This window comes from Eucyclogobius newberryi, unplaced genomic scaffold, assembly GCF_026437365.1.
Source record: "Eucyclogobius newberryi isolate DKJ021-1_F unplaced genomic scaffold, fEucNew1.0.hap1 SCAF_5, whole genome shotgun sequence".
NCBI lineage: Eukaryota > Metazoa > Chordata > Actinopteri > Gobiiformes > Gobiidae > Eucyclogobius > Eucyclogobius newberryi.
This window is the reverse complement of record NW_027316167.1, coordinates 7,222,459-7,240,618: the sequence shown is the minus strand read 5'-3', so window position 1 is coordinate 7,240,618 and position 18,160 is coordinate 7,222,459. Positions and strand designations below refer to the sequence as shown.

At 39.5% G+C, this 18,160-nt stretch overlaps 1 protein-coding gene across 1 annotated transcript; it reads right to left on the bottom strand.

Annotated features, from left to right (window-relative positions):
* Positions 1-776: 776 nt before the first annotated feature.
* LOC140381609 (uncharacterized) lies at positions 777-13,414 on the bottom strand. The gene is made up of 5 exons (XM_072465675.1): positions 13,370-13,414; positions 12,148-12,540; positions 2,011-2,109; positions 1,316-1,406; positions 777-1,209 (listed from the first exon to the last, which is right to left on the bottom strand). The coding sequence occupies exons 1-5, from the start codon at positions 13,407-13,409 to the stop codon at positions 792-794; spliced, it is 1,041 nt and encodes a 346-aa protein (XP_072321776.1). The 5' UTR covers positions 13,410-13,414; the 3' UTR covers positions 777-791.
* Positions 13,415-18,160: the final 4,746 nt, after the last annotated feature.

Genomic DNA, 18,160 nt, shown 5'->3' with positions numbered 1-18,160 from the left:
GACATCACAGAGGGATTCTGTTGTAGAACTCAGCACTACTTTCCCCTCTCCAAACGAGCTGTAAAACAGCTGCAGTACTTTAAAGCAGCTCTGCTTGTGTACAAGTCTCTCCATGGCCTAGCACCAAAGTACATCTTGGATATGTTAGTGCCATATGAACCATCTCGGACTCTGAGGACCTCAGGGACCGGCCTCCTGCTGGTGCCCAGAGTCAGGACAAAACATGGGGAATCTGCGTTTCAGTTTTATGCAGCTAAAATCTGGAACAGTCTTCCTGAAGATGTGAGACAGGCTTCTACTCTGACAATGTTCAAATCTAAGCTAACAACAGTTTTGTTTAGCTGCGCATATGACTGAAAGGATTTTTTCTTTGCACTCTTCTCTTTTGTTTGTGATTTTATTAGTTTAGAAAATCAGTTGGATTGATAATTTTTAATTTAGTTAATTTTATTGTATTTCTGTTTCTGTAATTTCTTTGTGATTTGAATGCATTTTTCCTGCTGTGAAGCACTTTGAATTGCCTTGTGTATGAAATGTGCTCTACAAATAAACTTGCCTTGCCTTGCCTACTTCCTGTGATTTTCAACTTGTATTTTCCCCATTTTCTTCACAAACTGCCAGTTGACTTATGTAAAATGATGATACATATTTACCACGTGGACTTTTCCACCAAACTGAGAAATCATGAGAAAAACATGAGAATTTGTCATGTGGACTTTTACTTTTATACTTTGTTACTTTCCACCTCTGTATATCATATCAGCACCAGCCAAACTGTCTGCGCTCTGACTTTAATCATTACTCTCCACCACCTCCTCCACCAAATCCTCCTCCACCTCCTGCTCCTGCTCCTCAGCGTGTGGAGGTGGAGTTGTTATCTCCAGCTCTTCCTTCTCCTCCTCCGCACCCTCAGCGTGCCCGTCCGCCCCTGTCAGCCTGACTTCTGCTGCTGCTGCTGCTGCTGCTGCTGCTGCTGCTGCTGCTGTGTCTGGGAACAGGCTGGAGGTGTTGCCGTCTTTGTATGTGAGCACGATGTTCCCCGGTCTGCAGTCGCTCAGCTCCCCGTTGGGCGGTGGGGAGGCGCGAGTCTTGGCTGGCGGCGTGGTGGGCGCGCTAGTGTCTCCGAGCGATATGACGCGCAGCTCCTCGCAATCTTTCTTCTGAAGCAAACCAGCCGCTGCCTTGTACTTGGCTATCTTCTTTCTGTTCCTGCAGGGGGAGAAAAGGCAAAAGCAGACACAGTTACATTTGGATGCTGATTTTAAATATGGAACAAAAAGAAAAGTTCATTTTGAAACTATGGTGCAGTTTGTACTTGTTGGCCATGGCGCCCATTCCCAACAGCATGAAGCCAATAAGGAGGCAGGTGAAGGCCAGAGGCAGGAGCGTGAACTTCCAGTACTGTCCTGTAAAGAAGAATGTCAAACAACGATGTTAGTGCTGTGATCTAAAGCTTCATTTATCTGCACAAATAAACTTATATGTTTAATAACTAAGGCTTTTCTCTCATATTCTGTCTGCCTGAATAACTGGAGTGACATTAGCTCAAGGTGGGTAGTGTTGCCATTAGTACTCAAGTAAGAATAATGTTACTTAAGAATAATATGGCTCAAGTAAAATAAAGACCACAATTATCTCTGAAGTAACAGTAATAGTTTGGGCATAACATAATTTAAAAATGGATTATGTGAGTCAATATAATCGGATGACAAAAATGTACATAATGCATTATATTTCCAAAGAAGAGACAGAAAAAACAATCATATCTGAGGTAAAACAGACTTGCATTTTATGTTGTTCAATTGACGCATTTTGTCATGAAAGAATTACTCAAATAAAAAAAAATCCAAGATCTTTACTCAAATAGCAGTGCAAAAAAAGGTGTCTCTGAAAAGCACAATTTCTTCCAAAGTTACTAAATGGATTGTAACTGCATGAATATAGTGTCAGAAAGAGAAGTGAAAGTGACATGGCTAAAGCTGTCAGCGCTCGCAGTAAAATGATACTTACCATCTTCAGTGCGATAAAACCAGCGGAGATACTCCCTGTCTTCAGGTGACATAGTCGGCTTTGGCACGAGTTCGAACTCCTCCGACGCCCTCCTTGATCCTGAAAACAACATAAAAACCTCAGGAATCAGCTTTTGTTTGCGATGGCGGCGCGTAACAAATCATTTGAGACGCGCAAACCCAGGCATTTTTGAAAATATATACAGTATATCTCTAGTTTTTCCAAAGAACACAGTCTTCCACGTCGCCGTGCTCTCTAGCTGCTCCGTTCATTTCCTCAATAATTCAAAGAAAAGGTCATTTCCTGCTCGGTGATAAACTAAAAGGAAACATGACTTCACTATCTCACTATTATAATCATGTGCAATACTGTTATACTCATGTCCAATACTATTATAATCATGTGCAATACTGCTATACTCATGTGCAATACTATTATAATCATGTGCAATACTGCTATACACATGTGCAATACTGTCATACTCATGTGCAATACTATTATAATCATGTGCAATACTGTTATTCTCATGAGCAATACTATTATAATCATGTGCAATACTGTTATACTCATGTGCAATACTGCTATACTCATGTGTAATACTGTCATACTCATGTGCAATACTATTATAATCATGTGCAATACTGTTATACTCATGTGCAATACTGTCATAATCATGTGCAATACTGTCATAATCATGTGCAATAGTATCATATGCATGTTGTGATGAGGAAATGGGTCATGTCATTCCGATAGGCCTTGACATGTCGTACAATTAATACCTGTGTAGTTTTCCTGTGTGCAGATGGTTAGGACGGTCCGGCTCTGTATAAGGCCATTTAATGCGTCAGGACCTAATTATCTCCGATTGACCTCTGAATGAGATGGCTCGAATCGTCACAGGCGTGATGTTTTGGTCTATCTCTTTTGGAGCTGATTTTGATTGTGATTATGTGCATACGTTTCAAATATTTGTCACCGCCTTTAAAGGCTTACTCTGTAAATGTTATGTCAGGTAGGGACAGAATCCTCTGTCAGGGAAAGTGAGAGTTTATACGTTGTGCACGAGTGAATAAACCTCCACCTGCTGAGAGAGACAAGACTCTGTTTCTGCTTCATCTTTTCTTGGTCACCTTTACTTGGTCATTGTTTGCAGAAAACTTCCATAACAATGTGCAATACTATATAATCATGTGCAATACTGTTATACTCCTGTGCAATACTGTCATAATCATGTGCAATACTGCTATACTTATGTGCAATACTGTTATAATTATGTGCAATACTGTCATAACTATGTGCAATACTGCTATACTCATGTGTAATACTGTTATAATCATGTACAATACTGCTATACTCATGTGCAATACTGTTATAATCATGTACAATACTGCTATACTCATGTGCAATACTGTTATAATCATGTACAATACTGCTATACTCATGTGCAATACTGTTATAATCATGTACAATACTGCTATACTCATGTGCAATACTGCTATACTCATGTGCAATACTGTCATAACTATGTGCAATACTGTTTTAATCATGTACAATACTGTTAGAATCATGTGCAATACTGCTATACTCATGTGCAATACTGTTATAATCATGTACAATACTGCTATACTCATGTGCAATACTGTTATAATCATGTACAATACTGCTATACTCATGTGCAATACTGTTATAATCATGTACAATACTGCTATACTCATGTGCAATACTGTTATAATCATGTACAATACTGCTATACTCATGTGCAATACTGCTATACTCATGTGCAATACTGTCATAACTATGTGCAATACTGTTTTAATCATGTACAATACTGTTAAAATCATGTGCAATACTGCAATACTCATGTGCAATACTGTTATAATCATGTACAATACTGCTATACTCATGTGCAATACTGCTATACTCATGTGCAATACTGTCATAACTATGTGCAATACTGTTTTAATCATGTACAATACTGTTAGAATCATGTGCAATACTGCTATACTCATGTGCAATACTGTTATAATCATGTACAATACTGCTATACTCATGTGCAATACTGTTATAATCATGTACAATACTGCTATACTCATGTGCAATACTGTTATAATCATGTACAATACTGCTATACTCATGTGCAATACTGTTATAATCATGTACAATACTGCTATACTCATGTGCAATACTGTTATAATCATGTACAATACTGCTATACTCATGTGCAATACTGCTATACTCATGTGCAATACTGTCATAACTATGTGCAATACTGTTTTAATCATGTACAATACTGTTAGAATCATGTGCAATACTGCTATACTCATGTGCAATACTGTTAGAATCATGTACAATACTGCTATACTCATGTGCAATACTGTTATAATCATGTACAATACTGCTATACTCATGTGCAATACTGTTATAATCATGTACAATACTGCTATACTCATGTGCAATACTGCTATACTCATGTGCAATACTGTCATAACTATGTGCAATACTGTTTTAATCATGTACAATACTGTTAGAATCATGTGCAATACTGCTATACTCATGTGCAATACTGTTAGAATCATGTACAATACTGCTATACTCATGTGCAATACTGTTATAATCATGTACAATACTGCTATACTCATGTGCAATACTGTTATAATCATGTACAATACTGCTATACTCATGTGCAATACTGTTATAATCATGTACAATACTGCTATACTCATGTGCAATACTGCTATACTCATGTGCAATACTGTCATAACTATGTGCAATACTGTTTTAATCATGTACAATACTGTTAGAATCATGTGCAATACTGCTATACTCATGTGCAATACTGTTATAATCATGTACAATAATGCTATACTCATGTGCAATACTGTTATAATCATGTACAATACTGCTATACTCATGTGCAATACTGTTATAATCATGTACAATACTGCTATACTCATGTGCAATACTGTCATAACTATGTGCAATACTGTTTTAATCATGTACAATACTGTTAGAATCATGTGCAATACTGCTATACTCATGTGCAATACTGTTATAATCATGTACAATAATGCTATACTCATGTGCAATACTGTTATAATCATGTACAATACTGCTATACTCATGTGCAATACTGTTATAATCATGTACAATACTGCTATACTCATGTGCAATACTGTTATAATCATGTACAATACTGCTATACTCATGTGCAATACTGTTATAATCATGTACAATACTGCTATACTCATGTGCAATACTGTTATAATCATGTACAATACTGCTATACTCATGTGCAATACTGCTATACTCATGTGCAATACTGTCATAACTATGTGCAATACTGTTTTAATCATGTACAATACTGTTAGAATCATGTGCAATACTGCTATACTCATGTGCAATACTGTTAGAATCATGTACAATACTGCTATACTCATGTGCAATACTGTTATAATCATGTACAATACTGCTATACTCATGTGCAATACTGTTATAATCATGTACAATACTGCTATACTCATGTGCAATACTGCTATACTCATGTGCAATACTGTCATAACTATGTGCAATACTGTTTTAATCATGTACAATACTGTTAGAATCATGTGCAATACTGCTATACTCATGTGCAATACTGTTAGAATCATGTACAATACTGCTATACTCATGTGCAATACTGTTATAATCATGTACAATACTGCTATACTCATGTGCAATACTGTTATAATCATGTACAATACTGCTATACTCATGTGCAATACTGTTATAATCATGTACAATACTGCTATACTCATGTGCAATACTGCTATACTCATGTGCAATACTGTCATAACTATGTGCAATACTGTTTTAATCATGTACAATACTGTTAGAATCATGTGCAATACTGCTATACTCATGTGCAATACTGTTATAATCATGTACAATAATGCTATACTCATGTGCAATACTGTTATAATCATGTACAATACTGCTATACTCATGTGCAATACTGTTATAATCATGTACAATACTGCTATACTCATGTGCAATACTGTTATAATCATGTACAATACTGCTATACTCATGTGCAATACAGCTATACTCATGTGCAATACTGTCATGACTATGTGCAATACTGTTATAACCATGTACAATACTGCTATACTCATGTGCAATACTGTCAGAACTATGTGCAATACTGTTATAATCATGTACAATACTGTTACAAAGAACACTTCCACGTCGCCGTGCTCTATAGCTGCTGCATTCATTTCCTCAATAAATTAAAAGAAAAAGGTAATTTCCTGCTCGTGAAAAACTAAAAGGAAACAACACTTCACCACACAAGGTTGTACATTTTAGCATCAAAACAAACCTATATATATATATATATATATATATATATATATATTTTTTTTTTTATTTTTTTTATTTTTTTTTAATTGATCTAATGTTTCCTACAGCCATTTTAGTTGTTTCAATTGGAGATGTCCTCAGTTATAAGGCCAAGCACAGGATGTTCTATTACGCCATGTCATTTTATGTCATTAAAAATTGCACACTCGACTGTAAAATGACTCAGAAGTGTTTTTTTTATAAAGGTCATTAGCTTTCTTTGACATAAAAACATCTGTTCAGAGTTCACAGTGTACGCGTGAATAGACCGTGTACGTCAAAGTCATTTTAATCTGTAAACACTTTCTGTGGAAAGTCATAAAAATGTTCTCTTATCTTAACATACGACATGGATTTATGTACAGTTAAAAAAGATCGCCAGCTACATTTAAGCTGTTTATGTTCACATTCTGTGCTTTGGTTTTGAAATAAACAATCAAATCAAAGAGCAGCAATCAGCTTCTCGCTGTGGGTTATCGGATAAATACAAATAAAAACAGTTTTCAATGACCAAAACCTCCCTTCATGTTACGATTTGTCCACATTATATGGCAGCTGAATGTCCTCCCGCGCAGGTCCAATTGTATTTCCATTCTTAAACCAGTAGGGGTGCAACAGCTATTACTTTGAATTTATTATTCAATCGCCTCTTAAAATAAAAGGCAGCTTTACACAACCTGAAGTAGTTATCTGTAAGGGGCATTTTGCACATTACGCTTTCATAGGACAAGATAAGATCACTTTATTGTCATTTCGCAAGATATTTTACAAGAAATAAGAAACTCGGGGTGAAATAAAGGGTTGTTTCTAATTAAAGTGCAAATTAACATATTCTTATTTAAAACAGTGAAATTCTGGAGGTGTTAAAATCATACTTTGGAATATTTTACGTAAAGGTTTCATGCTGTGGAATATTATAGCCTAAAAAATAACCGCTGGAGCTGGAGGGGGCGTCACCAAGCCAAGTACGAGTCAGGTTTATGGAATGAAGTCTAAAGAAGGAAGTCAAAAGATTCGCTTTCTTTCTTTCTTTACTTTTTTTTTTTGGACGGTGTGGTGTGGAGCAGGTGTTTTGAAGACGTACAACTAAAGAAGAGGTACAACTAAAGAAGACGTACAACTACAGAAGACGTACAACTACAGAAGACGTACAACTACAGAAGACGTACAACTACAGAAGACGTACAACTACAGAAGACGTACAACTACAGAAGACGTACAACTACAGAAGACGTACAACTACAGAAGACGTACAGCTACAGAAGAGGTACAACTAAAGAAGACGTACAACTAAAGAAGACGTACAACTACAGAAGACGTACAACTACAGAAGACGTACAACTACAGAAGACGTACAACTACAGAAGACGTACAACTACAGAAGACGTACAACTACAGAAGACGTACAACTACAGAAGACGTACAACTACAGAAGACGTACAGCTACAGAAGACGTACAACTACAGAAGACGTACAACTACAGAAGACGTACAACTACAGAAGAGGTACAGCTACAGAAGACGTACAACTACAGAAGACGTACAACTACAGAAGACGTACAACTACAGAAGACGTACAACTACAGAAGACGTACAACTACAGAAGACGTACAGCTACAGAAGACGTACAACTACAGAAGACGTACAACTACAGAAGACGTACAACTACAGAAGACGTACAACTACAGAAGACGTACAACCTACAGAAGACGTACAACTACAGAAGACGTACAACTACAGAAGACGTACAACTACAGAAGAGGTACAGCTACAGAAGACGTACAACTACAGAAGACGTACAACTACAGAAGACGTACAACTACAGAAGACGTACAACTACAGAAGACGTACAACTACAGAAGACGTACAGCTACAGAAGACGTACAACTACAGAAGACGTACAACTACAGAAGACGTACAGCTACAGAAGACGTACAACTACAGAAGACGTACAACTACAGAAGACGTACAGCTACAGAAGACGTACAACTACAGAAGACGTACAACTACAGAAGACGTACAGCTACAGAAGACGTACAACTACAGAAGACGTACAACTACAGAAGACGTACAGCTACAGAAGACGTACAACTACAGAAGACGTACAACTACAGAAGACGTACAGCTACAGAAGACGTACAACTACAGAAGACGTACAACTACAGAAGACGTACAGCTACAGAAGACGTACAACTACAGAAGACGTACAACTACAGAAGACGTACAACTACAGAAGACGTACAACTACAGAAGACGTACAACTACAGAAGACGTGCAACTACAGTAGGTGGCGTAATGTAACACTTGGATACCACTATAAAACGCTATAAATTACCACAGAAGAAGAAGAAGAATAGTCAGTTTGTGGAGATGTCCGCTCACAGTGAGAACACGTGTTTTTCTTGGTTTTTCGCCCCAATAAAAACATAAAACAAAAAACAAAAACAACAACATGCTTTTATAGTCTATATTATAGTCTTCATTCTTGTGGCTAAAGGTCACGTACTGGACTTAAAAACAACAACTAAGGCTCTCTCTTGTTACAATTGAAAGCTTCGCCGGATCAGAACGTGCACATTTACCCGCGTTATATATAATGCAGCTACTCTATATTCTCACTGGATTTGACAGTTGTGCTCTTTTCCAAACAGAACTATTCTAATGCACGGGAGGCACTGTGCATTTAACAACCTCACGACTCGCAGTTTCGTCCTGCTGAATGTGCATCTTGTGCTCCACTACCTCTTACCCGGTGGTAACACTGACAACATGTTTATTATTGACGGTTGCCTAGGGTCTTTAATGATGGCGGCTGCTCTGCTGGGTTCAGGCTTCGCTTCCTGAAGATCTCCGCTCGAGATTGGAGAGGAAGGAACACCGACTATTTTGCCTGCAGTTTTGACAATCCTATTAGACGTGTGTTGCTCTCGAGTTCTGCAGCTGCCGAACCGAGACGTGAAACCACAAGTGAGAATGCTTTCAATAAGTTGTGTTCACGGGATATTCACAACATTCTATAACTCTCATAGTTTGAAGTTGAGCCGGTGGGAAAGTGTGAATTCTCAGGTAGAATTTGCTGTTTAACTGTCTAACCTGTCTTAATCTGTTTAACCTGATTTATGGTGGATATCTCTGTAAGTCCATCAACAATGAAAGAAAATCTGGTACAAAGTTTAACGACTTCTCTGATTGACATGCAATAATTGAACTCTAAAGATATTATTGTTGTCAGTTGACATGACTCTTAGACATGAGATCAATAATACAGCTTTGTGGAGCCACTCACAAACAAGTAATGAGATGGTTCAACATTTGTGGATTTCTATTTTGGATATTTATTTGAACAGTAAGTCTCCCTTAGAGTTACAATGGTTCTTGCCCATCATCTGAGATCATTATTAGGCATATCAGCTGCTGAAGTATGATCACATTAGTCCTGTTCTCAGGTCTCTGCACTGGCCCCTGTGGCTCAGAGAATAGACTTTAAAGCAGCTCTGCTTGTGTACAAGTCTCTCCATGGCCTAGCACCTAACTACATCTCAGACATGTTAGGGCCATATGAACCATCTCAGACTCTGAGGACCTCAGGGACCGGCCTCCTGCTGGTGCCAGAGTCAGGACTAAACATGGACCGGCCTCCTGCTGGTGCCCAGAGTCAGGACAAAACATGGACCGGCCTCCTGCTGGTGCCAGAGTCAGGACTAAACATGGACCGACCTCCTGCTGGTGCCAGAGTCAGGACTAAACATGGACCGGCCTCCTGCTGGTGCCAGAGTCAGGACTAAACATGGACCGGCCTCCTGCTGGTGCCCAGAGTCAGGACAAAACATGGACCGGCCTCCTGCTGGTGCCAGAGTCAGTACTAAACATGGACCGACCTCCTGCTGGTGCCAGAGTCAGGACTAAACATGGACCGGCCTCCTGTTGGCGCCAGAGTCAGGACTAAACATGGACCGGCCTCCTGCTGGTGCCAGAGTCAGGACTAAACATGGACCGGCCTCCTGCTGGTGCCAGAGTCAGGACTAAACATGGACCGGCCTCCTGCTGGTGCCAGAGTCAGGACTAAACGTGGACCGGCCTCCTGCTGGTGTCAGAGTCAGGACTCAACACTGACCAGCCTCCTGCTGGTGCCAGAGTCAGGACTAAACATGGACCAGCCTCCTGCTGGTGCCAGAGTCAGGACTAAACATGGACCGGCCTCTTGCTGGTGCCAGAGTCAGGACTAAACATGGACCGGCCTCCTGCTGGTGCCAGAGTCAGGACTCAACATGGACCGGCCTCCTGCTGGTGCCAGAGTCAGGACTCAACACTGACCAGCCTCCTGCTGGTGCCAGAGTCAGGACTAAACATGGACCAGCCTCCTGCTGGTGCCAGAGTCAGGACTAAACATGGACCGGCCTCTTGCTGGTGCCAGAGTCAGGACTAAACATGGACCGGCCTCCTGCTGGTGTCAGAGTCAGGACTCAACACTGACCAGCCTCCTGCTGGTGCCAGAGTCAGGACTAAACATGGACCAGCCTCCTGCTGGTGCCAGAGTCAGGACTAAACATGGACCGGCCTCTTGCTGGTGCCAGAGTCAGGACTAAACATGGACCGGCCTCCTGCTGGTGCCAGAGTCAGGACTCAACATGGACCGGCCTCCTGCTGGTGCCAGAGTCAGGACTCAACACTGACCAGCCTCCTGCTGGTGCCAGAGTCAGGACTAAACATGGACCAGCCTCCTGCTGGTGCCAGAGTCAGGACTAAACATGGACCGGCCTCTTGCTGGTGCCAGAGTCAGGACTAAACATGGACCGGCCTCCTGCTGGTGTCAGAGTCAGGACTCAACACTGACCAGCCTCCTGCTTGTGCCAGAGTCAGGACTAAACATGGACCAGCCTCCTGCTGGTGCCAGAGTCAGGACTAAACATGGACCGGCCTCTTGCTGGTGCCAGAGTCAGGACTAAACATGGACCGGCCTCCTGCTGGTGCCAGAGTCAGGACTAAACATGGACCGGCCTCCTGCTGGTGCCAGAGTCAGGACTAAACATGGACCAGCCTCCTGCTGGTGCCAGAGTCAGGACTAAACATGGACCGGCCTCTTGCTGGTGCCAGAGTCAGGACTAAACATGGACCGGCCTCCTTCTGGTGCCAGAGTTAGGACTAAACATGGACCGGCCTCCTGCTGGTGCCAGAGTCAGGACTCAACATGGACCGGCCTCCTGCTGGTGCCAGAGTCAGGACTAAACATGGACCAGCCTCCTGCTGGTGCCAGAGTCAGGACTAAACATGGACCAGCCTCCTGCTGGTGCCCAGAGTCAGGACTAAACATGGGGAATCTGGGTTTCAGTTTTATGCAGCTAAAATCTGGAACAGTCTTTCCAAAATGTTTTTATTTGGACTCTTCTCTTTTATATCTTAAACTGTTTTGTGTTTTCCTGTCGTGTGAAGCACTTTAAATTGCCTTGTGCTCTACAAATAAGATTGCTTTGCCTGAGGGCCAAACTTAATTTGTGTTACATTTTAAAAGTTTATTTGCAAACAATGATTCAATTGTCTTTTATTAACGTGTTTTCTGGGGAATAGACTAGACTTTGCTAAAAACAGAGTGTTGTAAGCACAAAATGAAATCAAACAGATACACCTGATAAATCCCAGCATCCTTTGCGTTAAGATTACAGAACTTTGGCACACCTGTGTTCTAGAACGTTAACAAAACTTGTAAAATGTAGTCAGTTAGCGAGGACATAAGTGTAGGTCACATTGGAAGACGTCTACTCACTGAGCGTCTCCTGACAGATGTCCCCCTGGTCCAGAGACCTCCATTTGACGTTCTTGCCATCATCCGTGAGAACCGGGCGTCGACCACTCAGCGACAGCAGCAGAGAGTTGTTCCTGCTGATCAGCCGGTCCCGGTCGCACTCCCACTCCAGCCCCGCCGCCCTCTCGTCCTCGTCCCCCGGCTCGGGGCAGGGCTCGGTGTGCACGGGCTGGACCGCGCGGGCGGACAGACACCTGGAGGTCTTCACGTTGACCAGCCGCCGCCGCTCCTCCCACATCCACTGCTGCGAGTCCGAGTCCAGGCTGCACTTTCGGGCCACGACCTCAGCGCCCGGGGCCACTTCCTCCAGGCACAGGCTCCGGTGGACGTTGTGGATCAAGAACCCCCGCGAACCTGAAGATACGCCACCACGGTTGAGTTGAAGGTTGACGGTTTTTACGGTTTATTCTTTTGTTTTAAACTTCAAATCTCGTCTGTGTGTCACGATCAGGCCAAGATCTGCGGAAAGGCAAGCCCATTCTACTCTAAACTAAGAACGCAAGGTATTTCTGAGCATTAAAAACAATCATAACAGAAGAGGTTTGATGACATAGTGAAATATTCCAATCACATCTCCAGTTGGGTCTGCAAAGATTAATTAATAAATCGTGACTAGTTGACTTTAAAAATAATTGTGGTCGAATTTTTATCATTGTAATTGTTTCCTGGACTATACAGACTCTAAAACACACACACAAATACCTTTTATAACAAGGACAACAGCAATCAAAATAAAAAAAAAGAATGATTCATCAATAATTCTCTTTGATATTACAGCCTTTATTTGGTTAAAATGTATATAAAAAGTCTCAAAGTACAGTAGAAATAGCCCTTTGACCAGTTGACCAATCACAAAAGTAATTGAGGCCTAGTTTAAGCCCTAGTCAGGTGTTTACCGCCCTCTAGTGGCAACAGTGAGGAGTAAAACATGTTGAAAAGGCGAAAAGCAACAGTCCTTGAAGTGAACAAATGTACATAGTGAAAGCCAATTAGGCGCTGGAATGAGTTTGTTAAAGTGGTTTTGACTGTTGAAAACATGCAGAAACACTTGCTGCTGCCCCGCCTCATCAGACCTACAAGGAATACTCTCACAGAGCTATGTTTTTGTGCTGCACATTATACAATAAAAGCTCTAAGAAGTTGATTTTAAAAAGTAAACACATTGATTTCTTTACAAAATTACCTGATAGCAGAAAGAACAGCACACACCATGAGGAGTACATGGTGGAATCTGAAGAAGATAAAACATTTAGTTCAAATGAGTGAATAATTGAAGAAAAAATCGAGTAGAAACACAAGTATAGGCTTTAGACAGTTTATAAAATACTATCACAGTCTGGGCTTGGTTCACATTTTACAATCCCGGCTTATTGCATAACAAACATATAAAAGTGACTGTAACGATCATCATAGTGAAAGGTAATGCTGATTCTCATATGCTTTATAACACATGTAGTAAATTATAAGTACTAGATTTAATGGGAAAAATATATATTAAAGTTTTCACAATAAATCACTCAGCTTTTCAGTTTGGTTTGGCTGGTGTATTCTAACCCTTCGATTAGAAAAAGGTTGATTTCCTATTTATTTAGCCTTTAGTGTATTATGTCTGACCAAAAGGAAGGACACTAGGAGAACGTGCAGATCCTCTTCAGGCAGCAGTTAGTGTACAAATTTAAGTCTGCTAGTTTGAAATGACACATGCTGAGCCGTCCTCACTCAGAAGTGTCCTCTGTGTGTCTGTGTTCACTTATAACATCTGTTCTGTGTACTACTACTACTACTACTACTACTACTACTACTACTACTACTACTACTATTACTACTACTACTATCTCACCAACTCCAAGTCATTTTCCTAAAGATATCCAGATTCTGCCTAAGATGACTCTTGCATACTACATATATCGTTGAGTGTACTCACGTGTGTGATGTCAGCTCTGGGATGAGTAGAGAGTTAGATGAAGGCTGAAGACTCATCCAAAGGTTGTAGGAGGAGCTATGTGCTCGTGTCATCACTCCCCTTTTCACACTTTGTCTGTGTAATAAACACCTTCACACACACATGTCTGAAAACAAGTCATTTTAAATAATGACTTTTGGATAGAATAATATGACAGATGTATTTCAGCACAAACAGAGCACGTGTGGGGCAAAGAGCCCCCGTCCACAGAGCAGGAGAGGCCTTCAAAGCAAAGTTCAGCTTGTTAAATACAGGGCTTTGACCTTGTTGCTGGGTTACTGTTTAGACAGCCTTGCCATTTACTGTTTGTGAGGGCAAGTGACTCAGCGGTCAAATGTTTGACACACACTGGCTTTTTTGGTCATTAAATCACAGTGTTTTTATAGCAGCAGTATACGGAGAGGTGAATGGCCTCGTGTCGGGCGAGTACACAGTAATACCTGAGCTTTGTGAGAGAAATGAATCCAAATGGGACCAACAACAACATTATGCATGTTCTCTTTAGCCTTAAGCCTTTCTACTTGCAACTGTAATTGTGTGGGCTTTATTGGCAGGAAAGTACAGGGTGTAACGGGGATGAGAGAGAGGGGAGGACATGCAGTAAACAGTCAAACTCACGACTGTGCGGCCGGCTGCACACATGTGCTGTGCCTTAACCACTGCACCACCGAGCAGCACTCTCATTTTTACTCTCGTCTTCATTTATCAGATAAAACGAGCCAACATCACTTAGAGCTAAAAGCAAAACGCTGCTATCATAATTACTCTGAATACTTGAGGCTCATTAGTGTCAGCCAAGCGTTTCATATTCTCCACTTAGACGAGTTTAAAAGTACAAGTACATGGAATTTATAACACATTACATTTGCATTACTTACGACAAAATGTATCTAGATTTAGTATTTTTTACAACTAAAACTCAACTGTATTTGTGTTTGATCCCACCCACATGCGCAAAGTAGTGACGTTATTTAAATCGGTGGGGAGTATTACACCCTCTGCTGGGCATTAATGGTACAACACTGTCACTAATGCCACTGTCACCCGCGCTTCGGGCTCTTGAATACTACTTGAATACTACTTGAATACTGCTTGAATACTGCTTGAATACTGCTTGAATACTGCTTGAATACTGCTTGAATACTACTTGAATACTACTTGAATACTGCTTGAATACATACTACTTGAATACTACTTGAATGCTGCTTGAATACTACTTGAATACTACTTGAATACTGCTTGAATACTGCTTGAATACTGCTTGAATACTACTTGAATACTACTTGAATACTGCTTGAATACTGCTTGAATACTGCTTGAATACTACTTGAATACTGCTTGAATACTGCTTGAATACTGCTTGAATACTTCTTGAATACTTCTTGAATACTGCTTGAATACTGCTTAAATACTACTTGAATACTGCTTGAATACTGCTTGAATACTACTTGAATACTGCTTGAATACTGCTTGAATACTGCTTGAATACTGCTTGAATACTACTTGAATACTACTTGAACACTGCTTGAATCCTGTTTGAATACTACATGAATACTGCTTGAATACTACTTGAACACTACTTGAACACTACTTGAACACTACTTGAATACTACATGAATACTGCTTGAATACTACTTGAACACTACTTGAACACTACTTGAACACTACTTGAATACTACTTGAATACTGCTTGAATACTGCTTGAATACTACTTGAATACTACTTGAATACTGCTTGAATACTGCTTGAATACTGCTTGAATACTACTTGAATACTGCTTGAATACTACTTGAATACTGCTTGAATACTACATGAATACTACTTGAATACTACTTGAATACTACTTGAACACTACTTGAACACTACTTGAACACTGCTTGAATACTGCTTGAATACTACTTGAATACTACTTGAATACTGCTTGAATACTACTTGAACACTGCTTGAATACTACTTGAACACTACTTGAACACTACTTGAACACTACTTGAATACTGCTTGAATACTACTTGAATACTACTTGAATACTGCTTGAATACTGCTTGAATACTACTTGAACACGACTTGAACACTACTTGAATACTACTTGAACACTACTTGAACACTACTTGAACACTACTTGAATACTGCTTGAATACTGCTTGAATACTACTTGAACACTACTTGAACACTACTTGAATACTGCTTGAATACTGCTTGAATACTGCTTGAATACTGCTTGAATACTACTTGAACACTACTTGAACACTACTTGAATACTGCTTGAATACTGCTTGAATACTACTTGAATACTGCTTGAATACTGATTGAATACTGCTTGAATACTGCTTAAATACTACTTGAATACTGCTTGAATACTGCTTGAATACTACTTGAATACTACTTGAATACTACTTGAATACTACTTGAACACTGCTTGAATACTGCTTGAATACTACATGAATACTACTTGAATACTACTTGAATACTACTTGAACACTACTTGAACACTACTTGAACACTACTTGAATACTGCTTGAATACTACTTGAATACTACTTGAACACTACTTGAACACTACTTGAATACTGCTTGAATACTACTTGAATACTACTTGAACACTAGAACACTGCTTGAATACTGCTTGAATACTGCTTGAATACTGCTTGAATACTACTTGAACACTGCTTGAATACTACAGGAATACTGCTTGAATACAACTTGAATACTACTTGAATACTACTTGAACACTACTTGAACACTACTTGAATACTGCTTGAATACTGCTTGAATACTGCTTGAATACTACTTGAATACTGCTTGAATACTGCTTGAATACTACTTGAATACTGCTTGAATACTGCTTGAATACTGCTTGAATACTGCTTAAATACTACTTGAATACTGCTTGAATACTGCTTGAATACTACTTGAATACTACTTGAACACTGCTTGAATACTACAGGAATACTGCTTGAATACAACTTGAATACTACTTGAATACTGCTTAAATACTGCTTGAATACTGCTTGAATACTGCTTGAATACTACTTAAATACTGCTTGAATACTACTTGAATACTACTTGAATACTACTTGAATACTACTTGAATACTGCTTGAATACTACTTGAACACTACTTGAACACTGCTTGAATACTACTTGAACACTACTTAAATACTGCTTGAATACTACTTGAATACTACTTGAATACTACTTGAATACTACTTGAATACTACTTGAATACTGCTTGAATACTACTTGAATACTACTTGAATACTACTTGAATACTACTTGAATACTACTTGAATACTGCTTGAACACTGCTTGAATACTACTTGAATACTGCTTGAATACTACATGAACACTACTTGAATACTGCTTGAATACTACTTGAATACTGCTTGAATACTACTTGAATACTGCTTGAACACTGCTTGAATACTGCTTGAATACTGCTTAAATACTACTTGAATACTGCTTGAATACTGCTTGAATACTACTTGAATACTACTTGAACACTGCTTGAATACTACAGGAATACTGCTTGAATACAACTTGAATACTACTTGAATACTGCTTAAATACTGCTTGAATACTGCTTGAATACTGCTTGAATACTACTTAAATACTGCTTGAATACTACTTGAATACTACTTGAATACTACTTGAATACTACTTGAATACTGCTTGAATACTACTTGAACACTACTTGAACACTGCTTGAATACTGCTTGAATACTACTTGAACACTACTTAAATACTGCTTGAATACTACTTGAATACTACTTGAATACTACTTGAATACTACTTGAATACTACTTGAATACTGCTTGAATACTACTTGAATACTACTTGAATACTACTTGAATACTACTTGAATACTACTTGAATACTACTTGAATACTGCTTGAACACTGCTTGAATACTACTTAAATACTGCTTGAATACTACATGAACACTACTTGAATACTGCTTGAATACTACTTGAATACTACTTGAATACTACTTGAATACTACTTGAATACTGCTTG